Source organism: Lissotriton vulgaris, chromosome 3_2 (assembly GCF_964263255.1).
Source record: "Lissotriton vulgaris chromosome 3_2, aLisVul1.2, whole genome shotgun sequence".
Taxonomy (NCBI): Eukaryota; Metazoa; Chordata; class Amphibia; order Caudata; family Salamandridae; genus Lissotriton; species Lissotriton vulgaris.
The window spans coordinates 149,217,151-149,243,860 of NC_141690.1; the positions used below are offsets into that span (position 1 = coordinate 149,217,151).

The 26,710-nt window shown below is 43.0% G+C and overlaps 1 protein-coding gene across 1 annotated transcript in view; it reads right to left on the reverse strand.

Moving 5' to 3' along the window:
- C3_2H4orf50 (chromosome 3_2 C4orf50 homolog) overlaps positions 1-26,710 on the reverse strand; it is a 369,543-nt gene that overhangs the window by 302,519 nt on the left and 40,314 nt on the right. Inside the window, exon 2 of the mRNA XM_086964107.1 lies at positions 19,686-19,824. Within this exon, the coding sequence (XP_086820233.1) occupies positions 19,686-19,824 (139 nt within the window). The remainder of the gene's footprint in view (positions 1-19,685; positions 19,825-26,710) is intronic.

The following is a 26,710-nucleotide window of genomic DNA, read 5'->3' on the forward strand; positions in this document are numbered from 1 at the left end:
GGGCGGATCTGTTCTCAAAGATGTTCTTAAGAATACTAAAAACAGGAACCTTACCAGATAGCTGGAAAGGGGCTATCATTAGACCAATTCACAAAAAAGGCGATTTAAACTCCCCTAAAAATTATCGCCTGATAAACCTCTTGGATATTGGGGGAAAAGTATTTTCCAAAATAATCTTAGGTTTGCTAAAAGACTGGGCTGAGGATAACTGTATAGTACCTCCAGAACAGGGGGGATTTAAAGAAGGGCACTCAACGGTGGATCATTGTTTTGCCCTCTGGGCGGTAGCGCGGAAGTCCATAGAGCAAAGGGGTAACCTGTTTTGTTGTTTTGTAGATTTTCGGGCGGCATTCGATCTTGTAGGCTTGGAGCAGCTATGGTCAACCTTGGTAGGCTACAAGATACAAGTTGACCTGTTAGCCCTTATTCAGGCCTTACATACAAATAACTGGGTCCAGGTAATCCTGGACGAGGACAGCGGATTGTCCTGAGGCAGGGGTGCGTTCTATCCCTGTTGCTTTTTTCTCTGTTTATAGCGGACCTACCTCGGAATTTAAGAGAGGTTAGAGGGGCTAGACCAAAGCTAGGAGGTAATCACATATCCTGTCTGCTATATGCAATGCCTCCCTGAGGGAGGGGAGGGTCCCTAGCTCTTGGAAAAGAGCGATGGTGATCCCCCTCCTGAAAAAAACGGGTCTTGATGCCGAGGCTTTGGCCAATTATAGGCCAATTTCACTTCTCCCGGCTCTAGCTAAGATTACTGAAAAACACGTCCACGGCGTCCTGTCGAGCTTTCTGGAAGCTAACAATCTGCTCCACCCATCCCAATCCGGTTTCCGTCCTAATTTTAGTACAGAAACGGCTTTGTTGGAGGTCACTGAGATCATCAGGGAGACCTTGGGCGTCGGCGGTAGGGCCATGTTGGTCATGTTAGACCTGTCGGCGGCTTTCGACACCGTCCCCCACAAGGCGCTCCTAGCTAGGCTTCATGACATCGGCCTCAGGGGGACGGTGCTCAAATGGTTTACATCTTTCCTTGAAAGCCGCCGCCAGACAGTCTGGGTTTCCCAGAGTTCTGCCGAGATGCCGCCACTGGGAGTTGGGGTTCCACAGGGTTCTGTGTTGAGCCCCACGCTGTTCAACATCTTTATGTCCCCTTTGGCGGCTGTGGTGGAGGCATATGGGGCCCAGATCGTCTCCTACGCCGACGATACGCAACTCCTCTTCACATGCGGTAAAAACCAGGAGTTTGATGGAGAGAGAATTCGGGACTGTCTGGTAATGGTCTTTGACTGGTTCCAGTGGAACAGTTTGAAGGCCAATTCTAGCAAGTCTGAGGTTCTATTCTTTGGTTGCGTTACCGATCCGGAGTGGCAGCACTGGTGGCCGTCCGATATGTGTCCTCCCGCACAGTCTTCCTTGGTGGCTAAAAATCTGGGAGTCAAGCTGGACAACCAGCTGTCGCTGAGAACACATATTCTCGGTCTGGCCGGCACCTGTTATGGAATTTTGAAAATTCTCCGCAAATTCCTGCCCCTACTGTCTGAGGAGCACAGGCGGATTACTGTGCAGGCTCTTGTTGGATCAAGGCTAGACTACGCCAATGCCCTCTTTCTCGGCCTCCCTGACTATCTGGTCCAGCGCCTACAGGTGGTGCAGAACTCCGCCGCCCGGGCTATTTTCGGCCTGCGAAGACGAGCTCGAGCTTCCGGGTTGCTGCAGACGCTCCATTGGTTGCCGATCCGGAAGAAGATTCTGTTCAAATCCTTGACGCTGATGCACAAGGCTCTGTTTGGATCAGGAGCCGGATATCTGCGGCGGAGACTGGCCTTCTATCGTCCAGTCCGCTCCCTGCGGTCGGAATCCCTTTTCACAGCGGTGGTCCCGCGGGTGAGGAAGGCCCGTGCGGGGGGGCGCTCTTTCAGCTGTAAAGCTCCCCAGCTATGGAATTCGCTTCCGCTCTCGCTCCGCAACACTGCCAATCTGCTACAGTTCAGGAAGAGCCTGAAGACCTAGCTTTTTAATCTTTAGGCCTTTTTACTGTCTTCCTTTTTGTTTCTGATTCTGTTCTTGCTTTGTTGTGTTATTTTTACTCTGAGCTGCAGGTGGAAAGCGCCGGGACACTCTTTTCGAGTAGCCGTGCGCTATATAAAAGCACCATAACATAACATAACATAACATAACATATGCAGACAATCTGGTGATCATGGACCAGACAGAGATAGGCCTGCAGAGGAAATTAAACATGTTCCATAAATACTGCTTAAATAAAAAACTAGTAGTAAACATGGAAAAGACCAAAAAATTATGTTTCCGTAAAAGTAAGGCCCGGTTCTCTTGACATCTAGGCACGGAATTACTCGAGAAGGTAACTGAATATAGATACTTGGTAATATGGTTCACGGGCAGTTTGAAATGGACCACCCATCTGGAAGCATTAAAAATGAGGGCAACGGCTTCTATGAAGAACCTAAAAAGATTTAATAGCTTCTATGGAGACATGTCAGACGGGCCGGTTATAAAGGCATACCTAGCAATGGTCCCCGCGCAATTTCTATATGAATCAGAGGTTCTCTTCCTAAGCGGGAAAAAATGTTGGGATAACGAGGAAGGTATGATCCTGAAAAGCTTGTTCTCGCTGCCAAAATCATCAATGGTACAAGCAGCGAGATCAGAGTTGGGATTTACCTCCTGGGCAACATCCACTAGGATGGCCCTAATACGCTTTTGGCAGCGTCTAGGGACCGGGGAGCACCCCCAAAAAATCTCACAGTGGTGTAGGGAGGAAATTGCCTCTAGTGAGTTATCCTGGGCAAAAGAAACAAGAGTCTCATTAAAAGAAGCATATGGTGTGCTGGGAACTAGATATGCAGTTAGGACACGTCAACATAGGCAAAAAAGAACTACCATCATTGGGAGCTGACGTGTCCCGTATATGCGATCAAGAGTATCTCCGGCAAAAAATATCGGTGTCCCATATGACCCAAGTATGGGCTTCAGAAGACCAACCCTACCCTTACTTAGATAGGTTACCGAATCAGCATTTAAGACGAGGGGTATTAAAAGTGAGAATGGGAATACATCCCTGTTATATAAATAATAGCGTCAAAAATCTCATGATAAAAAGTGATGGTAACTGCACTTGCATGTGAAGTACCTCTTGTGATATTATACATATTTTATTAGACTGTAGGATGGTCCTTAATATAAGTAAGGAGATTTTATGCCCGATATTTAAAAATACAGGATTATGAATAGGAAGCAAGCTGCAAAACTCCTAGTGGGAATGACAAATTTGGATATAGCCTGTGCATTGGGGAAATATATGAGTAGAGTTAGGGTGTTTCTCCAGTGTACAGAGTTATATGTGTTAGTAACCCCCCTATTATAAAATGAGATTGCATTTTAATGTATGTATTACGCTTGGAACGTTCGGTTATATATGTTTAATTCATTGTGATTTTAACAACCTAGGAGGATATTGTGTAACAACAAAAGGAGTTGTGTTATCTTCCAGGAAATGACTGAGTTGTAATTTTATAAATGTTGCATATTATGTGTTTTTACAAGGTTGTTATGAAATGTATAGTGTATACTTTTATGGTTGTAACAAACCAAATAAAGTTTCAATGAATCTGTACCCCTTACGTCCTTCGAAAACAGGGGGCAGTTTATTACTTCCCGGAAGCTCTTAGAATCTTTCAGCTCACTAGCTCTCTCTAGGTCTTCCCATACTACTCTTCTCAAATCTTCCTTCCTCTGATTGATTGTTTTTATATGCCTGCCTCACGTTTTTGATTAGGGTTTTATCTCACGTTAGTATATGCAGTGACTTCTTGTGATCCCTCTGGGCTCTAGTACACTCAGCATCAAACCATTTTGTCTCCTAGGGTTCCTTTTTTCCTATTGAGGTGGTCAATTTTACAGACACATCCCTGCAAATTGATTGGAAATCCTGTATAATCCTATCTGGGGAGAATATTGCTCCAAACATTTTAAAATGGAACCTTTATTATGTTTAACAATTTACTCCTCAAATTTGGAGGGAATTATTTTGCTCCATTTTAGTCTCACCCCTTGGTTTGGATTGTATTGGAGGGACCGATGATGATCACCTGTAGAAAGGCAGTGAAGTGGTTATAATCACTAGCGTTATGAGGCTCTACTTTAAAACTAGTTATCAAAAGAGCAAAGATTCTGGATACTAACATAAAAACACTTTCATTGCCTCTATCTAAATAAGTTGGACATTGTATTAATAGGTTACTAACCAAGGTATCCACAAAAACAAAATCATTTATAGTAATGATAGCGTTTAGGGCATCACCTTGCAGGGTGAGCGTAAAGTGTGTCATTGGTTGGCCCTCCGTATCCAAAAGCACACACACCTGATCTGAACTGTTCCCGCATAAAGTACAATTAAAATCCCCCTACCAGTAAATACATAAGGGCTGCCACATTCCAGCGATCTTATCAATTTCCTCCCTAAGAGCGACAATGACATCACATATATTATGGTCAAAGATGTTATAGTAGCAGTTAATGAATAGCATCTTGGCCTGAAACAACTTTGTGATGAGAATAAGTTGATACCAAGGCGTATCAATAATGGCCTCCGGCTCAATGGACCCATAGCTAACAGAGATCAATGTCCCCAGCCCCCCTTTGCCCTCCCTGCTGGAGAGGCCATTGCATGAACATTAAAGCTATAATAACCATCTAACACAATATTTTCCCTATACCATGTTTCTTGCACACAGACGATGTCAAAGGTCTTGACATACTTTAGCCACCTCTCATTTTCTAATTTCGGGCGGATGCCTGCAATATTCCAGGATAGGATTCTAAGAGGCGTGGTTTATGAATCCTTGTAACTGGAACCTCCTGCTTACAATTGAAAGGGGGCTCACCAGGGGCAGAATTTAAGTCATGCCCCTCCACTACTGAATTGAGCATAGGAGAAAGAACATCCGGGTGAGGGCAAGGCTCATACTCCTGTATGTTAATGTGATTACTGGATGTTTTATGTGGAAAAAAGTCAAAACCATTTTCCACCGACTTGCGAAAAAACGCTAATGACGCCCCTGTATCTGCTCGAAAGGAGAGGTTCGAAGATGACCCAGAGCCAAATCAAAGCACCTCCTGTCATTAAAAATTAGTATCACACAGTCCCGTTCTCTGTTCTTTTGTGTTTTTACCAGCAAACTCACCCTCTTCGCCATAATGATATGATTGTGCCAGTTTAGTTCAATCAATCAATCAATACATTTTTAGAGCGCGCTACTCACCCGTGAGGGTCTCAAGGCGCTGAAGGGAGGGGGGTGCTGTTAATGCTCGAATAGCCAGGTCTTGAGGTGCTTACTGAAGGTGAGGTGGTCCTGGGACAGTCGTAGGTGTGCGGGGAGGGATTTCCATGTCTTGGCGGCCAGGTAGGAGAACGATCTTCCTCCAGTTGTGGTTCTGCGGATCCGTGGGACAATGGTGAGGGCTAGGCTGGCGGAGCGGAGCTGGCGGGTGGGAGTGTAGAACAAGAGGCGGTTGTTGAGGTAGTCGGGGCCCATGTCGTGGAGCGCTTTGTGTGCGTGGGTGAGGAGCCTGAACGTGATCCTCTTGCTGACGGGGATCCAGTGCAGGTCTCTCAGGTGGGGTGTCATATGGCTGCGGCGAGAGATGTCGAGGATGAGTCGTGCGGGGGCGTTCTGTATGTGCTGAAGTCATTTCTGGAGTTTGGCTGTGGTTCCTGCGTACAGGGCGTTCCCGTTGTCCAGTCGGCTGGTGATGAGGGCCTGGGTGACTGTCTTTCTGGTTTCAATGGGGATCCACCAGAAGATCTTTCGGAGCATGCGCAGGGTGTTGAAGCATGACGATGAGATGGCGTAGACTTGTTTGGTCATCGTGAGGGATGAGTCTAGGATGAATCCCAGGTTGCGAGCGTGGTCCGTGGGTGTCGGTGCAGTGCCCAGCGCCGTGGGCCACCAGGAGTCATCCTAGGTGGATGGGGATTGTCCGAAGATGAGGACCTCCGTCTTGTCTGAGTTGAGTTTCAGCCGGCTGAGCTTCATCCATTACGCAACGTCTTTCATTCCTTCCTGGAGGTTGGTTTTGGCGGTGGCTGGGTCTTTGGTGAGGGAGAGTATCAGCTGGGTGTCGTCAGCCTAGGAGATGATGTTGAGGTTGTGATTGCGAGTGATGGCGGCGAGGGGGCTCATGTAGATATTGAAGAGGGTTGGGCTGAGCGAGGAGCCTTGGGGTACGCCGCAGATGATCTTGGTGGCCGTGAAGAGAGAGGGAAGGAGGCAGACTCTCTGGGTTTTGTCGGAGAGGAACGAGGTGATCCAGTCCAGGGCTTTTCCTTGGATCCCAGTGTTGTGGAGCCAGGTTGTTAGGGTGCGGTGGCAGACGGTATCGAAGGCGGCTGAGAGGTCTAGGAGGATGAGGGCGGTTATATCCCCATTGTCCATCAGGGTCCTGATGTCGTCGGTGGCTGCGATGAGGGCGGTCTCTGTGCTATGGTTGGCTCGGAATCCGGAGTGGGATGGGTCGAGCGAGTTGTTTGCTTCGAGGAATGCAGTCAGTTGTTTGTTGACGGTCTTCTCGATGACTTTAGCCGGGAAGGGAAGGAGAGAAATGGGGCGAAAGTTCTTGAGGACTTTAGGGTCGGCTGAGAGTTTCTTCAGTAGGGCGTTGATCTCTGCGTGCATCCAGCTTTCTGGGAAGGTGGCTGACGAGAAGGGGTTGTTTATGATGTTCCGGAGGTGGGGTGCGATGATGGTGTCGGCTTTGTTGAAGATGTGGTGAGGGCATGGGTCAGAGGGAGAGCCAGAGTGGATGGTGTTCATGACGTGGGTGGTGTCTTCAGCGCTGACGCGGGTCCAGGTGCTGAGGGTGGTGGGTGTGATTGTTGGTTCGTTGGCTGGAGGCCGGGTTTGGGTGCTGAAGCTGTCGTGTATGTCTGCGATCTTGCGGTAGAAGAACGTGGCGAGGGAGTTGCAGAGGTCTTGCGACAGTGCGATGCCGTTGTTGCTGGCCCTGGGGTTGGAGAGTTCTTTTACTATGTTGAAGAGTTCCTTGTTGTTGTGGGTGTTGTTGTCCAGCCGGTCTTTGAACGATGTCCTTTTGGTGATGCGGATCAGCTGGTGGTGTTCACGAGTGGCGTTCTTGAGGGCTGTAATGTTATCTGTTGTCCGTTCGTGGCGCCAGGTTTTTTCGAGGTTTCAGCAGGATTTCTTTGAGGCTTTGAGGGCGTCAGTGAACCACATGGCTTTCCTGTTGCTGGTCTTGCCTGGGGGGGTTCTTGAGAGGAGCGAGGTCGTCGTCGCAGTTGGTGATCCATTGTGCGAGATTCTGGGCTGCGTTGTTGGTGTTAGGGGTGTCGACTGGGGGGTTGATGCCCAGCGGTGTGGTTAGCTGGTCTGTAGTGACTTTGCTCCAGCATCTGCGGGGGATCTGTTGCGTGTGGTGGTGGGATGTGGTTTTCTTGAAAGTGAAGTGGATGCAGCTGTGGTCTGTCCAGTGTAGTCTGGTGGTGTGGCTGAAGGAGACGTGGTTGCTTGCGGAGAAAATGGGGTCGAGCATGTGGCCGGCGTAGAGGGTGGGGGTGTTCACCAGTTGCTTGAGTCTGAGGTTGGTGAGGTTGTCGAGCAGGGTGGTGGTGTTGCTGTGGTTGTTGTTCACCAGGTGGAAGTTCAGGTCCCCTGGGAGGATTTATTCGGGTGATGCTAGGGCGTGCGGGCAGATGAAGTCAGCAAAGGTTTAGCTGAATTGTGTGCGCGGGCCCGGGGGTCTGTAGATGAGGGTTCCTCTGAGTGTGGTCTTGGGGTTGGTGTGGATCTGGAAGTGTTGGTGTTCGGCGGCAGAGATTGCGTTTTCGGCGTTGGTTGTGGAGCTGATGGTGTTCCTGTAGATGATGGCGATTCCTCCTCTGTTTTGGTTGACGCGGTCCTTCTTGGTGATTTTGTAGCCGTCTGGGATGGCTATGGCGATGTCGGGGGCCCTAGGACGTGTTCATCCAGGTTTCCGTGAGGAAGGCGACGTCAGGTGCTATAGTATCGAGGAGGTCCCAGAGTTCGATGGCGTGTTTGTGGATGGAGCGGGCATTGAGGAGGATGCACTTGAGGTTGTTGTTGTTGTTGTTGTTGTTGCTTTTTTCGGTGGGCGGGGTGCAGGTTTGGAGGCATGTGAATTTGCAGGTTTGGCAGGCGAAGGGTCCGTGGGTTCGTTTCGGGGTGGCTCGGTAGCAGGCGGGCGAGCGTCCGGTGGTGAGTGCGTTGAGGGTGGTGGTGTCGTATGTCAGTCGTGTGCCCTGGCTCCTGCGGGGGCCAGGGGTTCTGGCGCTGGGCACAGTCTAGGCGCGGCCGGGCGCAGATGGGCTGGCCTTTGGTGCACCAGCTGCGCGGCCGCTGTGCTGCTTCCATATGAGGGGCTGTGGGAGGGAGGAGCAGCTGGGAGGCGGGAGTGGGGCGGCGAATGGGAACATCGGGGGCGGGGCCGCGGGGACGCAGCGGCGGGAAAGATGGCACAGAGGGAAACCGAGCAAAAGCGGGGAGAGGACACAGAAGGCAATACGGGGGAAAGGGGGCACAGAAGGCAAAAAGGGGGTACAAAGGGCACAGCAGAAGTAAGATGGGGATTACAAAATACAAAAAACAAACTCCAAGGCAACAGTGAAAAACGAGGGGCAGGACCAGAGGAGACTCACGCAGCACCAGGCAGCTGCAGGGGAAAGGCGACAGCGGGGGCAGCGTCACAGGAGGACCGTGTGGCGGCTGCGGGATGACCCACCTGAGGACAGGGTCAAAGGTCAAAGGTAGTTGGGACTGAATTTTGTTAGTACACCAATAAGCAGATTTATTCATGAGGCTCTGGCAACATTCAGAAAGACCTGATGGGTGGGGATAAAACCCCTGTCAAAACCATGGTGAAGGGCGCACATTCCAGGGGAAGATTTAATGTAACATCAGCTCCTTGTCTTCTTGGACTACCATGTGTACAACCCTCTGGGGGCTTTTCCGCTGTTGTTTGACCCTCCCTACAGCGTCTGTCTGGTCTTAATGAATTAGTGGCCCCACCATTGCCTTTATGAATGCCCTCCTGTCCGGATGCCATAGCAGCATGACCCGCAAGGTGGCTAGAGGTGACGCTCTCATTCTGGGAAGTCTAAAAGGAATTACTCTCACTGCATGTAGCAATGGGGCTCCTTTATTACGGTATTCCCTCCCTTAAAGCCACCAATGGCGGCGTTATCTCCGTTCCCCCCAAAGTGATTTTTAAAAACTGCCTCCCAACATGTTTACTTTGACCATCTAAAGTCCCTGAGACCAACAGCAGTTGGCCAAGTTGCTCTTCAATATGGCCCAGTCGCCGCAAGATGGGCTCCAAGGAGTCCAACAACATTTTTCCGAATTGAGGTGTCCCAATGTCCATTTCATTCTGAGACCTGATCGGCCTTCCTGCTCAACAAGATCTGCTTTTATCTCTTAACCTTTTGCAAATGTCCCGTGGCACGCTGATCTGTTCCAGTCAGGTCAATACGTGGTCTTTTTCCTCCTACCATGCACTGCTCCCCCATAGATGTGCATGTTGGTGCCTCCAAGCCTTTTGACTTTCCACCTGGGACTCCTTGGCTCGAAATAATATTAGAAGGAGTAAGCGGGAGAAGAGGGGGACAAGGCTGCAACATCAAAATGGGGGATGTAACAGGTGGCATTAAATTGGAAGTGTCTGTAGATAAGTGGGTGGGTGGTTAACTGGGCAGACTGAGTTTTATATGTATCCAATACAGACAGTGGGGCTAATGAGAGTCTCGATTTCTTTGTTAATAGCCCCCACTGCCTTCTGCAAGAAGCCATCTAAAGTGGCATCAGTACTTTTTGGAGCGGCATGGCTTTCAACCTTCCCATTTAAAAAAAGCAAATGCTCTAATCCTTAAAATAAACTTTACAGGACAGGGCAAAACTAGTCCTTAGGTATACATAAACCCACCTCGTTACTTGGTAAATCTTGATCCACAGCTGGTAGGGTCAAGAGGGGGTCCCAGCCCAGCCTTCTCCAGTCGCTGAGGGGCGCAGACGGGCCTGCCATTGGCCCGGGCACATCCGCGCGCGTCCCGCGCTGCAGGAGCCTGCTTGTGATTTTCAAGCGCCTCCGGGTGCTGTGATTGGCCGCACGTGCTGGAGCTGGTGAGAGGCTGGTGGCGCCGGCCGCAAAGAAGGCAAGGAAACAGCTAACAGATGGACCCGGGCTGCGGGAGCCCGCTAGTGATTTTCAAGCACCTCCAGGCGCTGCGATTGGCCGAAAGTGCTGGAGCGGGTGAGAGGCTGGCAGCTCCGGCCGCAAAGAAGGCAAGGAAATGGTTAACAGATACTTATTAGTATTTATTTAATTTAGATTTGATAGTATTATTTGTGGGAATTCATTTATTATTAATTAAGTATTAATTCGTTGTTAATTCTTAATAATTAATTGATTATGTTAATTGTATCATTTTTGTAGGAGCGGGTTGTGGGTTTATAGAGGAATAGGGTGAGAAGTAATTTAATTTTAATCCATGTAATAATAGTTTTTATATATTAATATATATTTAATTTAAAATGTATAGTATTAACTGTTGGAATTAATGTATTAATAATTATTTATCAATTGTTTGCCAATTAATATTAATTAATTAAATAGTATGTAATTAATTATGTTAATTGTGTAATTTTTTAGGAATGGGTGGTGGGGTTTATAGTGGAATAGGGTGGGAAGTAATTTATTTAAAATGAATTAATAACCATTTTTTAAATAATGGTAATTAATTAATTAAGAATTAAATATGGCAATTGGGTAATGAATTTGAGATGTGAGTTGTGGGGTTTATAGTGGTAAAGGGTGGGAAGTAAATTATTTTAAATTAATTAATACGTTGTTAATTGATAATAATGTAATAATGTAAAATAAGTTATGGAAATTGTGTAATTATTTTTAGTTGTGTGTTGTGGCATTTATTGGGGTAGAGGGTGGAAAGTATTTTGGTTTCATTAATTCATAATTAGTTGCTCATTATTATTCATTCATTCATTGATAAATATTAATGCCATTTGTTTACTTTTATTGTGTGTGTGGATTTTGGTTTTACAGGGGTAATGTTTGGAGTAAATTCATTTTCAACTGTTTTAATTCGTTTTTTAATTAATAATATTTGCTTATTTGACAATTATGTGAATTATGGAAGTACATTTTTTTGAAAATGTAGATGTGTGTGGTGAATTGTGTGGTGTTATAGGGTAGGAAATAAAAAATAATTATTTTATGTAACAATTAATGTTTTTGATTATAATTAACTTCTATTAAATATAGTTATTTGAAATTTATTTTTGAAATTTTTATGGAATAATGTGTGTAGGTCATTTTGTTGATTTTTTTAACCTTATAATATGTTTCTATCTTTTGTAATTTTTAATATTTTTATATATGTTTTATTTTTTTGTTTTACATTTTTTTGTATTGTTGACATTTTGTTTGTTTCTACTTTTGTATTGACTTCAGTGGGAATAATAATATTTACTCCTCTGCTATCCAACACTTTCCCGACTGTTGCACTCAACAGAGTGGGAATAGTAATTTGAACCCCTCCGCAACCAACTCTTTTCCTACTGTTGCACTCATTGGAGTGGGAATAGTAATTTTTAAATTTTCGCTATCCAACACTTTCCCTACTGTTGCACGCACGGAAGTGGGAATAGTAATTTTTACTCCTCCGCTATCCAACATTTTCCCTACTGTTGCACTCAACAGAGTGGGAATAGTAATTTAAATCCCTCCGCTAACCAACTCTTTTGCTACTGTTGCACTCACTGGAGTGGGAAAAGTAATTTTTACATCTTTGCTATCCAACACTTTCCCTACTGTTGCACTCACTGAAGTGGGAATAGTAATTTTTACCCCTCGGCTATCCAGCACTTTCCCTACTGTTTCATTCCCTGGAGTGGGAATAGTAATTTTTACCCCTCCGCTATCCAATACTTTTCCCTACTGTTGCACTCACTGGAGTGGGAATAGTACATTTTTACCCTCAGCTATCCAACATTTTCCCTACTGTTGCACTGACTTGAGTGGGAATAGTAATTTTTACCCCTCCGCTATCCAAGATTTTCCCTACTGTTGCACTCACTGGAGTGGGAATATTAATTTTTACAAAGCAAACACAAGGAGATGATGGACGGAGTGCTGAAAATTTTCAAACACTCACCTCCAGTCACAGATCTGGGTTGAATCCATTATCAGTCTATAGCTCACTTTGCCACCCCAGTTCAGACACAGCTATATTCAAATCAGTCTTGACCCTGTGCCTCATGGGAACAGTCCAGCCCGAACTGCCAAGCCATGTCTTCCCTGGACTGGGAACAAGCATCCTGGAACCGGTGGCGGGCTAACAGCCCTCATCAGCCAGGCTAGCTTGAATCCAGTGGCAAAGTGAGCAAGGGACCCACATCTGGGCATACCCTGCCAACTTAAGGCAAACAGAGCAAACACAAGGGAATGATGGACGGAGTGCTGTAAATTTTCAAACACTCACCCCCAGTCAAATATCTGGGTTGAATCCGTCATCATTCTTTAGCTCACTTAGCTACCCCAGTTCAGACACAACTATATGCAAATCAGTCTTGGCCCTGTACCTCATGGGAACAGTCCAGCCTGAACTGCCAAGGTACGTCTTCCCTCGACCGGAAACAAGCATGCTGGGACCGGGTTTGGGCTAACAGCCCTCATCAGCCAGGCTAGCTTGAATCCAGTGTCAAAGTGAGCAAGAGACCCTTGTCTGGGCATACCCTGCCAACTTAGGGCAAACAAAGCAAACACTAGGAGATGATGGACGGAGTGCTGAAAATTTTCAAACACTCACCCACAGTCACAGATCTGGTTCAATCCATCATTATTCTTTAGCTCACTTTGCACCCCAGTTCAGACACAGCTATATGCAAATCAGTCTTGACCCTGTGCCTCATGGGAACAGTCCAGCCTGAACTGCCAAGCCATGTCTTCCCTGGACCGGAAACACGCATCCTGGCACCGTAATAATTTTTTACCCCTCTGCTATCTAACACTTTACCTACTGTTGCATTCACTGGAGTGGGAATAATAATTTATACCCCTCTGCTATCCAACACTTTCCCTACTGTTTGACTCACTGGAGTGGGAATAGTAATTTTTCCCCTCCGTCATCCAACACTTTACCTAATGTTGCACTCACTGGAGTGGGAATAGTAATGTTTACCCCTCTGCTTTCCAGGATTTTCCCTACTGTTGCACTCACTGAAGTGGGAATAGTAAATTGTTCCCCTCCACTATCCAACACTTTCTCTACTGTTGCACTCACTGGAGTGGGAATAGTAATTGTTGCCTCACCACTATCCAACACTTTCCCTACTGTTGCACTCACTGAAGTGGGAATAGTCATTTTTACATCTTCGCTATCCAACAATTTTCCTACTGTTGCACTAACTGGTGTGGGAATAATAATTTTTACCCCTCAGCTATCCAACACTTTCCCTACTGTTACACTCACTGGAGTGGGAATAGTAAATGTTTCCCCTCCGTTATCCAACACTTTCCCTATTGTTGCACTCAATGGAGTGGGAATAGTAATTTTTATCCCTCCGCTATCCAACATTTACCCTTTTGTTGCACTCACTGAAGTGGGAATAGTAATGTTTACCCCAATGCTATCCAACACTTTCCCTATTGTAAAAGTATTAAATATTTTAATGTTTTAATTTGTAATATTTTTTTTAATTAGATTTGATGTTATAGGTTTATGTATATATATATTTATTTGTACATTTTTATATATGTATAACATTGTAAAATACATTTAAATTATTAGTTGATGAATTGTTTTAAAGTAAATATACATTTATATATTGCTTTTTAGAAATGTATGTTTAAGGTTTTTTAATTAAATGTATTTATTATATTTGTTACAATGTACATTACATCCAAAAAAAAAAAAAATATTTTTATTATTTAATTTATTCAACATTATTTTTATATATAAAAACGATATTTTGTACATCAATATTTTTTACATATATATTATTTTTTCAATATTTTAGTCATTTATATTATTAAGATAGGATGTTGATATTTTGGCTATCGATATTATTGTGTTCACATTGGTGTATGGGAATATTTTGTTAATAGATATTATGTCAGTGATCCGAAAACAGATCTAACAAATGTTAGCCCTACTCTTGAAAGAGACCAGGTGTCACCTCCAGGTGGAGACACCATTGGGAATCTGCTGGGAGGTACCGACGGCTGAGATTGTTTGCTCTGGCATTCAGAGAGCCCACCATGTGTTGAACCACTATGGCCCGGTGTTTGAGCTATATCCAGAGATGCAATGCCTCTTGACAAAGGGTTCATGACCCCACCCTGCCTTGTTTGTTGCAGTACCACCTGACAGTGGTGTTATCCATGAACACATATGTCTGCCTTCCCCAGATTGAAGGAAGAGAGGCTGTCAATGCTAATCGGATCGCCTGAAGCTCCAATAGATTTATGTGGAGTTTAAAATCCACCAGAGACCAGTCCTCTGATCTCCACCTCTCCCAGATGGTTGCCCCATCCCAGGACTGATGCATTTGTCACTACAGTTAGGTGTGGTTGGGGAAGGGTGAGGGGTCTGCCACTGACCCAATCGTGGTTCCTTAGCCACCACTGCAGAAATCTTTTTCCATTCCCTCTGGGGTCTGAACCATGCCAGCAAGATTTCCCTCATGCTGTGCCCAGTGGGACTTCAGGTCCCGCTGCAGAGCCTGCATATTGCAGCAGACATGCGTTACTAACAAGATACAGGATGCAATGAGGCCCAACAACCTCAGGATCATTCTCATTAAAATCCAGGACAGAGGCTAAAACATCAGTATCATAGCCTTCATATACTGGACTCACAGCTTGGGAGGGAAAGCCCGAAATTGCACTGTGTCCAGACCAGCTTTGATGAAAGGGAGCGTCTGAGAGGAAATCAGCATGTTGATAGTGAACCCAAGTGAGTGCTGAAGGTTCATCATAGTTTGGAGGTGGGAGAAGACTGTCTGGGTTGAGGTAAGGAAAGACTGGAACCCCTTACATCCGCAGATGAGCTGCAACCACCGCCATCACTTTGATGAAACCAGAGGGGTGCTGGTAAGGTCGAAGTGCAGTACAGGAAACTGAAAGTGCTCTTGACCCACCATGAACCGCAGGCAACATCTATGGGCAGGCAGGAAGGGGATATGGAAATAGGCATCCTGCAAGTCTAATGCTACCATCCACTCTCCCGGGTTTTGGGCCGAGAAATTTAAGCAAGTGTGAGCATTTTGAATTTCTCCTTTTTTAGGAAAAGTTTGAGAAGGTGCAGGTCTAGGAAAGGACAAAGACCTCCATCCTTCTTGAGCACCAGAAAGTAGTGGAAATAACAACTATGAACTACTTCTGATGCGGGCACCCTCTCTATAGCTCCCTTGGCTAAGAGGGTTAACACTTCCTGATGAAGCAAGGAGAGGTAGTCCTCTGTCAACTTGTTGTAAGTTGGTGGCTTAGGAGGGGTTAATCACAAAGGGGAGGGAGTAGCCCCTTTGAACGAACTGCAAAACCCAACCGCCGGATGTTATTGACCTCCAGTGGTGCAAGTGGTGGCATATCTTGCCCCCACTGAATACCTTTGATGGTCAGAGGGAAAACTAAAGGGTTGTAGGTGGCAGGTGTCAGGGGGTGGTGGACCATCCAATTTCTGGTTGTCTGTACCACGTGGTCTGTGGAAACCGCATCCTCGGCCACAAAAAGATTGCGAAACTTGCTGGCCGTGGTGGCTGGGAGTGTAGAGATGTGGTTTGAAACCCCTCCCATGGCCAGGAAAAAGGCGGAAAGTTGCCTGTGGTTGATACAGGTCCAAAAAAAAAGCCCAAGGCCTGCCCATAGATCTCCTGTCTTTGAAGCGCTCCAGCACTGAGTCCGCCATCTCACCAAACACATGGTAGCCAGCAAAGGGCATGTCCATGAGCAAAGATCGGACATCCCCCGAAAAGAGTATTGCTCAGGACACCTCCATGACCTTTGGGTGCACTAGCGCAACGAAGCCCAAGATGGTATGGGAGTATCGGCCTAAGCAGAATGTGGTGTTCACCGACCGCAGTATCTTTTGGAAAAATAGAACATAATCTTCCTGAAGGTACCGAGCCTTTTGGATTCCATATCCAGTGGGATGGTTGGGAGTACGCCAAGCTGATTTTGGAAGTGGAGGCTTGTACCACCAAGCTCTCTGGGGTGCAGTGCTGTGTGAGGAAACTGGGGTTGCATGTGGCAGGGTAGTGGGCAATCGTCCTATGCACAGGAGCCCCTGTGCAGGTGGGCTTGGACCAGACCCCACAAAGGATATCTGTAAGGGCTTGAGTAATTGACAGTAATGGTTCTATGGGGACAACTCCCCACTGAAGCATATCCGTGAAGATGTTTGTCTTGGCTGCCCCTGTGAGCAGCCTAAGGTCCAGGACCTCAGCTGCCCTCTGTACCACTGTAGTAAATTAGGCACCTTCCTCCGTGGCCACGATAGGAGGAAAGACCAGGCTAATGTCTGGGGAGGTGACCAGGCCACTGGCATCCACCAAATCCTCATATCAGGTGTCCTCAGGATCAGCTGTTTGATAGCCATAAGGTTACGCAGACCCCTCCCACTCATAACCCAATCCAGGCATGTGACATAAAAAGGCGCTGACTCTGATATGGAGAGCCTTCGCCCGGTCAGGGCAGAATCAAACCCCGGAACAAAGCCCATTTGGCTCCGTATGAAAGTGTGAAATTATGATGGGACGACACCACAGCAAGACGTTGGTGGTGTCAGGGGGGTTGGCACTGGAAGGGGCACCAGGGAAGGTTAAAGTCGCTTCACCGGTGTCACTCCGAATCCGAATCCGTAAATGGATACCCGGGTACCAACAGGAGCTAAGGGCGCATCTGCTGGTAGTAGACCAGTAGGCACCCCTACCAGACCTGTGGGGCCCGAGGGCGCTCCAGAGGGTTGAGACCGCTCAAAGATGAGGTACATAAAATTCCTTCAGTTGGGTGGGGCCGCTCCAGCTTCCGTAAACTTAGGAAGGTGTGGAGACATTCCAGGTGCAGGTCCACCACAGAACTTAGCCTCAAGTGCTGACAGACCATGACTCATCCAAAGACTTGTGCTGTGAAATTGAAGACCCCTTCGACTTCTTTTTTATGTGGGACTTACCCAACTTTCTCGACTATGACTCATTTTTCTTGTGGTACAACAATAGCCAGGTACAACTTTGCAAACTGTGTCAGGACCTTCCTCACAACTGAGATCTGGATTGTCACAGAGTTGTTTCACGTCGGGTGGTGAGGAGTATGCAGGACCACTCCCATAGCACTTTGGGATGCATGGTGCCGCAATCCTCACATGTTCTGCTGTCGTGGTCTTGCTTAAGACACCAAAGGGAAACCAAGTATGGATCCCTCACTGACATCTGCCGGTCACAGGTGCTGCATGGTTTAAAAACTGCCTTTCTGGTGAGCATCCTACCAACCAGGAAACAAAGTTTCAAAATTCTTCAACAAAATGTCAGTTAAAAAGTGACTAGGTGTAGCTCTCTCCTGATCTGCACTGACTGGTGCGGAAACAAAAGAACTGAACTAAACACGCTTGGGAGGTGCCTGTATAGACACAGGGCATGTCACTTCTGGCGTGGACAATGCTGCCAACGCCACGCAGACCTGGACGTCGACGGCACCCACCTGTGTGCAGGGGTACTACTCACCAAATGTTTCCAGATCCAGTCTAATGCCTGTGGAATATTCTGAGATGAGGATTCTGCAGCTAGAAATCCTTATCAGATACGGCTTTTACATGCAAACATATGATCCATGGGATTGTTTGTTTTACTTTTCATGTAAAAGCTGGAACAAGCCCAGCAATAGCGGTAGAGCAAGGCAGTGGGTCAATGCCCTGGTATCCCCAGGGGCTGCCACCACAGGACTCTACTCAGATGTTGAAACCAGTGTCAGTAAATATTTTCTGGAACTGCCAGTCTACTTTACCTCAGAAATATTTTAGGGCTTTATAGAAAGAAGGGCTAATAAATGTGTTCTCGGAATTCCAGCAATGTGATTTTTCTCCAGTTGATTTCTTGACAACCTATCAAAATCTCTCCCTGCTTCTCTGAAAAAATATTTGTTAGGTTGCTATGATACCTGGCAAAGGCATGTTCAAATATCTAAGTGTGTAACAAAATAGAGATGTATGATGTGTAGGGCAGAAGTATACGTTTCTACAGCTTTTATAAGGTTCTTTTCAATACCAGACAGAAGGTGTCTATGGTTTGAGTCACCATCATCATTGTGTTGCCCTTAGTTAACATTTATGTCTCTGAACTGGCTCCTTTGGTCCAACAATTCAGTTTCAACTTAACATCATACGCCGACGACAAACAGATTGTGATTGGAGTTCATAAAAATCAAGCATCCCCTGAAAAGCAGTTTCAAAACTGCAGGAGGGAAATCAGTAGCTGGATGAGAAGGATTGCCTCAAATTGAATTCGGACAAAACCGAAGTGGGGATCTTTGGTGATCTTTGGTAATCTCCAACCAAGATGTGATGGACTATGGTGGCCTGCTGAAATCAGAGAGTTACCAAACCGGTAGAAAAGGCAAAGAACCTGGGGGTCCTGATTAATAGTAAACTTACCTTCTCCCAACGTGCCAATGCCACAGTGTTGGCTACCTTCTACCTGATAAGGAAACTGAAGAAGGTCCTGCCCTACATTCCCCCTGATTCCAGGAGGACGGTTGTAACTAATACTATCTAAATTAGAATATTGTAACAGTCTTTATCTTGAGATACAGAAACAACATCTGAAAAAACGTCAGATGGCGCAAAACCCAGCTGCCAGGCTTTTATTGAACTTACCGAAGTATCAATCAGTTGGCGAAGACATTCGGAAACTTCATTGGCTGCCAGTGGCACACTGTATTAAGTTCAAGGCACTTTGCCTAACCTATAATAAAGCGTTTAAATAATATAGGACCAGTATCTCTAAAAAGTTTTTTCTCCTGGATCGAACTGGGGAGCATGGCACGGCTAAACTATGGAAAATGCTCCCTGTAGACATGAGAGCTGCCAACTCGCTTACCTCTTTTAGAAAAGATCTGAAAACCTGGTTATTTTTTTATGAATTTCTTTCCCTCTTGCTTTCCCACAGGGCATATGGTCAGGATCAGTGCCAAGACACCTCCGGGTATTTGTGCGCTTTAAAAGTTATATAAACATAACATATCATAACAAAAACATTGCCTTGATTTTTGAGTTGGTCACCTCATAAAGCGACTACCTCAATTACACGTGGGCAGAGTTGCTGAAAATTATGTGATAAAGGGCCAAAGTAACTCAAAACATAACAAATAATTAATCAAAGCTTTATGATCACTTATCTTCTGCCTTCAAAGCAAATGTGGAATGGGTGCATGGACTAAAAATTGCTCCTTGAGTTTCGGTTTAACATATAAAGCAATGACAGAAGCTGCCATAAAATCTGCCTATTATAATAATGCTCAATGAAAGAAAATGGAAGGGGGCGTAACCAAAGCAGACCCATTTAACGAATGCCTCTCTTATTTTATGATTTGTGCTATAAAATGTCTGAGATACCACTTACCACTTCTTGCAGTTCAACTTGAATATCCTGGAGTCTGCACTTAATACGTAAATTGACATTTTCCAGGATGTGCATATCTCCAGTGATTTGTTCCACTCTTTCAAGTAATTTCTTCTCAGACAGTTCTAACTCCTTTATTCTACAAAAGTGAAATGCAAGAATATTAAGCCATCTTCGACTGAAGACAAGTGTCACTAAAGTGATAAATAGATGCAACATTTTGCAGACAACAGTTTTTAATTAAATCATAGCACTCATTAGGAAACCATTCTGTCTTGACAAATAATTTCTTCCAAATTTGTCGTGATTCCCTCCAAGGCATACCATTTTAGGAATGGGCTCAAAACCGCGAGAATAAGCCTACTATGGCATTTATAGTGAATATGTACAAACACTAAGGGGCCCATTAGGATGGCGGGCGGATTGCCCCCGCCAGGCTGGCGGTAGCCACCGTCGGCCCTGCGGGGGCAATCCACGGACCATCCGCACCTAAATTCCCCCCAGCCATATTCGTATGGCGGGGGTGGGGGGGCATACCGTCCTCCGCTTTACCGCCCCGGTCGCCTTGCGGCAGTGGCAGAAAAGGATTAATATGGTGGCGGTGTCTATTAGACACCACCAGCCATATTACAATGGGCCTGGTGAGATGCCTTTCCGTGGCGCAATGCAGCCAAGGAAAGGCATGCGGTCTTCACTCTGGGGGGCCCCTGCGGGCCCCCAGAGTGAAGTAGAGGTGGGGGGGTGCACACGGGGGGGTATCTGTGGTACCCCCCAGCATTTGCACACACGAAGCAGCAGACACCGCCTGGTGCCTGCCGCTTCGTGTATGCAAATGCATACATGCATTTTTAACATTGTGGCGGGCGGTGCAGAGAGCACAGCCCGCCACAATGTTAAAAATGAGGGATGCGCCCGCCACTGTGGCGGGTGCATCCTAATCTCCACCACGGGACCCCCGCCCTTATGGCGGGCGGTCTCAATCCCTGTGAGGATGGCGGGCGGGCAAAGTCCGCCCACCATCCTAATGACCTCCTATATTTCCACATATTAAAGAACACTTGCATGTTTCAAATTTTTGAAACAGTGCAGAATACAAATTCTCAGAGGTATAAAAATCAAACGGGTATATCACGAAACAACCTAAAGAACCTTGGTTAAATATCTTCATGACAGAAAATAATGGGGTTTATCAATGTATCAATTTAACAACGATCTGGAATAGCAACAGTACAATATTTTATTACATAGTAGAAAATGTACTCCTTTTTCTTAATTTTTCTGTCAATAAACAAACTCAACTCTCCATTATCTCACAGTCATTAGTACATCATGTATTTAATCATCTGATTACATAATGTATGTAATCAGTTTAAAAACCATCAAGCTGTCTCAGTCGTCAGCAGGCAAATATGACATTTTTTAATTGACATAACATAACTGTTGAGTGATTTATCTAACCTCTGAGGCCAACTTGTACCCATTCGTAGTTTTAATGTCCCCTATCCGTGGTATTTGTTATCAACCTATAAGTGTCTCTTCCTTTCCCTGCTCTCTCTCTCCCTTACAACCTTTCAATGCACCCAACATTTGGTTATGTATTTTTGTCCTAATGTTGGTATGACATTATTTCAGAGATTGCAACTCTTTAGATATCCTTCAGGTCAATTCTGTACTTCCAGGTGTTTTTACGTATTCAGTATACATTGTCTGGTTTTGGCGCTAACCACATGCTCATATGGTTGGCAATGCTGCATATTTTCTTAAAATCCTCTAGATTGTTCAATCATGGTACTTTTGGTACTAGGCACCATTTCCTCTAGTTTTTATCAAGTTTCTATGCAGAATATCTTTATTATTTGATAATTTCATTCATTCTGTAGTGACTAAATATCGAGGGACAGAATATCGATTGCCCAGAATATCGACTCAAAAATATCAAGGGACAGAATATAGAATCATTATCTACAAACAGGTAAGTACTAAAATATTGAGTACAAAATATCTATCATTAAAATATAGTTAATTAAAATATCGAACTTTTTAAATGTATTAAAAATAATATAAAAGTCAAGAAATAATAAACACAATTAAATGAAACATAGTTAAAATAATGTAAAAAAGATTAAAAATGTAAAAATAATAAGGGGCCGATTCCGATTTGGGAAAAAAAGCGTCCGTCCAAATCGTATCCGGAGCCCTCAATACGGTCATACGGTTTCACCCTTGCAATTCTTACGGTTCGCACACGATTCAGACGGATTGACGAGATACGGATCGTACTACGAGATTTGGACGGACGTGTACGATTCGTACGAAGAGAGCTCCGGATACGATTTGGACGGACACTTTTTTTCCCAAATTTCCCAAATTGGAATCGCCCCTAAATGTAATGTAAAAAACATAATTTTTTTTAACATATATATTTACTTAATATTATAACATAATTATTAATCATAAATATAAAATATTTAAAACATTGTTGAAAATATATTTACATATATATATATATATATATATATATATATATATATATATATATATATATATATATATATATATAAATAAACCTATTATCTAAATATAAAAATAAATAATATATAATAATTTAAATAATTAAAGTAATACTTTTTATGTTCATTAATAATTTATCTACATTAAATATGACAAAATTAAAAACATTATATAGCTAAGGCAATACAATTAGTATTCACACTCCAACAAGTGTAAAAGTGGAAAATTTGTTGGATAGTGGGAGGGTAAAAATTACTATTCCCATTTCAGTGAGAGCAACAGTAGGGAAAGCGTTGGATAGCGAAGGGGTAAAAATTACTATTCCCACTCCAGTGAGTGCAACAGTAGGGAAAGCGTTGGATAGCGTAGGGGTAACAATTACTATTCCAACTTCAATGAGTGCAACAATGTTGGATAGCGTAGGGTTAAAAAGTACTATTCCCGCTCCAATGAGTGCAACAGCAGGGAAAGCATTGGATAGCATGGGGGTAAAAATTACTATTCCCACTCCAGTGAGTTCAACAATATGGAAAGTGTTGGATAGCGGTTGGGTAAAAATTACTATTCCCACTCCAGTGAGTGCAACATAAGGGAAAGCGTTGGATAGCGGGAGGGTAAAAATTACTATTCCCACTCCAATGAGTGAAACAGTAGGGAAGGCGTTGGATAGCGTCGGGGTAAAAATTACTATTTTCACTTCAGTGAGTGGAACAGTAGGGAAAGCGTTGGATTGGGTACGGGTAAAAATTACTATTCCCACTCCAGTGAGTGCAACAGTAGGAAAAAATTTGGATGGCGGGTGGGTAAAAATTACTATTCCCACTCCTGTGAGTGCAACAGTACAGAAAGTGTTGGTTAGCGGGAGGGTAAAAATTACTATTCGCACTCCAATGAGTGCAACAGTAGGGAAAGCGTTGGATAACGTAAGGATAAAAATTACCATTCCCACTCCAGTGATTGCAACAGTAGGGAAAGCGTTGGATAGCATAGGGGTATAAATTACTATTCCCACTCCAGAGAGTGCAACAGTAGGGAAAGCGTTGGATAGTGGGAGGATAAAAATTACTATTCCCACTCCAGAGAGTGCAACAATAGAAAAAGCGTTGGATAGCGTAGGAGTAAAAATGGCTATTCCCACTCCAGTGAGTGCAACAGTAGGGAAAGCGTTGGATAGCGTAGGGGCAACATTTACTATTGCCACTCCAGAGAGTGCAACATAAGGGAAAGCGTTGGATAGCGGGAGGGTAAAAATTACTATTCCCACTCCAGAGACTGCAACAGTAAGAAAAGTGTTGGATTGTGTAGGGGTAAAAATTAACATTCCCACTTCAGAGAGTGCAACAGTAGGGAAAGTAATGATGTAATATTTAAATAGGAATACATTATTTATCAATACCAGTTAAAAATTAATTAAAATAATTACCAATCACAAAATATTTAATAATTGATTGTAAATACCAATAAATATAATTTATTAAAAATTAATTTTCAGTACCAAAAATGTAATAAGTAATAACAAAATTGCCAATTTATAATTAACAATAAATTATTTATCAATACACAAAAATAATTTCAATAATTATTTAAATACAATTACATTACTTCCCACCCTATTCCCCTATAACCCACAACCCACTCCAAATAATAAATTAATACAATTAACATAATTATCAATTAAACAATTAATTACAATAATGACCAATTAATAATTAATTAACAATCAATTAATTATCAATACATATAAATAAAAATTAATATTTACTTAATTACAATTAAATTACTTCCCACCCTATTCCCCTATAAACCCACAACCCGCTACGGAATTAAATTACGCAAAAATGAAATAACATAAAATTAATTACTTAAAAAAAATGAAACATACATTACAAAAATAATAAATAATTTTAACACACATACTAGCATACATAACACTAAAAAAACTATATTTCTAAATTTGATATTATGGAAAACTATATTTCTAAATTCGATAGTATGGAAATCGATATTTCTTACCTCAAATTCGATATTCTGGCCTATGTTTTGGGAATTCGATATTCTAGCCTCTCTGTATTTTGTATTTGATATTCTGGACAGTCGATATTTAAAATTCAATTTTTGGGGTGTTTACAGGTTTCTACACCACCCCTCATTATGCATTTATCAACTTATCAGGGCACAGCATAGCACTATTCTTGCACAGCCGCTACCTTACACCCAGCCTGGTCTTTGCGCTGAGTTTCAGAGATTTCCATAGGGGATATTTGCAAAGAATCGCAGGAGTCCTTATAGAATAATATTCATTATGCATTCTATGGTTTGTTTGGATCACTGAAATAATATCGAGGGACAAAATATCGACTTGCCAAAATATCGTGGACAAAATATCGACAGTCAAAATATCGAGTTTGTATCTACAAACAGGTAAGTACAAAAATATCGAGTACAAAATATCGTTAACAATAATATAGATGTAAAAAATATCGACTTTATTAAAAACAGTGTTAAATTAAATTAATATTAAATTTTAATTACTAAAATATACTTAAAAATACTTAAATTAAATTATAATAATTAAATAATAAATGAAAATAATAAAAATAATTTTTTACAATCTTATTTGTTGACCCTGAACCCTAAAAATACCCCTTTACCCAAAAACCCAAAACTGACCCTGAACCCTAAAAATACCCTTTTACCCAAAAACTGAAAACTGACCCTGAACCCTAAAAATGCCCCTTTACCCAAAAACTGAAAACTGACCCTGAACCCTAAAAATACCCCTTTACCCAAGAACTGAAAACTGACCCTGAACCCTAAAAATACCCCTTTACCCATGAACTGAAAACTGACCCTGAACCCTAAAAATACCCCTTTACCCAAGAACTGAAAACTGACCCTGAACCCTAAAAATACCCCTTTACCCATGAACTGAAAACTGACCCTGAACCCTAAAAATACCCCTTTACCCATGAACTGAAAACTGACCCTGAACCCTAAAAATACCCCTTTACCCTAAAACTGAAAACTGACCCTGAACCCTAAAAATGCCCCTTTACCCAAAAACTGAAAACTGACCCTGAACCCCAAAAATACCCCTTTACCCTAAAACTGAAAACTGACCCTGAACCCTAAAAATGCTCCTTTACCCAAAATGTATCAATATTATTTAATTACCAATTAATTATTAATTAACAATAACAATAAAGTAAATATATTAGCACATTAGCTGTAATTATTTTAATAATTAATATTATTTTCCCCCAATTAATTACTTAAAAATAACACAAAATTATATATATTAAAAATTTACTCTAATTAATGTAATTAACTAATTACAATTAATTAATTACCAATTAATTACTAATACAAAATATGTTCAAAATTATATTAATTAATTAACTAATTAATATTAATTAATTATCAATTAATTATTAATTAAAAATATTAACAAACATATATTAATTAATTAATTATTATTAAATTACTTCCCACCCTATTCCCCTATAAACCCACAACCCGCTACAGAGTTACATTACGCAAATATTATAAAAACAAAATTCATTTAATAAAATATTTTATAACATTAATACACACTTTTCACACATATTATTACATAAAAATACACTATAAAATATTATATATTATTAAAAATTCGATATTTTTGCTATCTATATTTTATACAGTCGATATTACTTCACTTACCTGAAAAACGATATTTTTGTAGTCGATATTATGTCCAGTCGATATTTTGTCCAGTCTATATTTAAAACTCGATATTATGTCCAGTCGATATTTTGGAGTCGATATTTTGTCTGTATACCGGTTTGTTTATGTCTGTACTGCCAATACCAAAATGTGCTATGGAATTGAATGTACTTTGAGAAATTACCATTGGATAGAACTTACATCAATCGCTATTGTGCTGCTAACAGAAGTCCCCCTAAGCAGTTTGTGGATGCCCACACATGGAACCCAAGCTTGATACACCATACAAAAGCTCAATCTAATTCTTACTGATGATAAAAAACAAGGAAGAAACGTGCCTTGGTTTGCCTGTGGTACTCTTCAAAATATATGGTGCCTTTCAATGTAAACTGTACTTTTCTGGGATAAAGGTAAGAATTACTTGCATATGGGTGTTCTCTGTCTGTAATACCACAGAGGATAGAAAATACAATGATCTGTAATTTTAGTAAAATGATTAGAATTGGTTCAGACAGAGCTAAGAATGTCCATCCCTCTCAACTGAGCTGCCAACATAGGAGTTGAAACTGTTACTAGCTGGAACAAACATTGGCAAAGGCTAGATATAGGGGACCCCCTCTACAACGAATCTGGGTCAGGGAAAAGAGGAGTATGAAAAGAACACATAATACTAAATATTTATCTCAATGACTTTCTCACTTTTAACTACTGACTTATTTGATATACATTTCATCAGATTTATAGACATTAAGAAAGCAATAGTGACCATTCAACTCTTCTCATTATTTTTTAATATTTTATATTCTTTT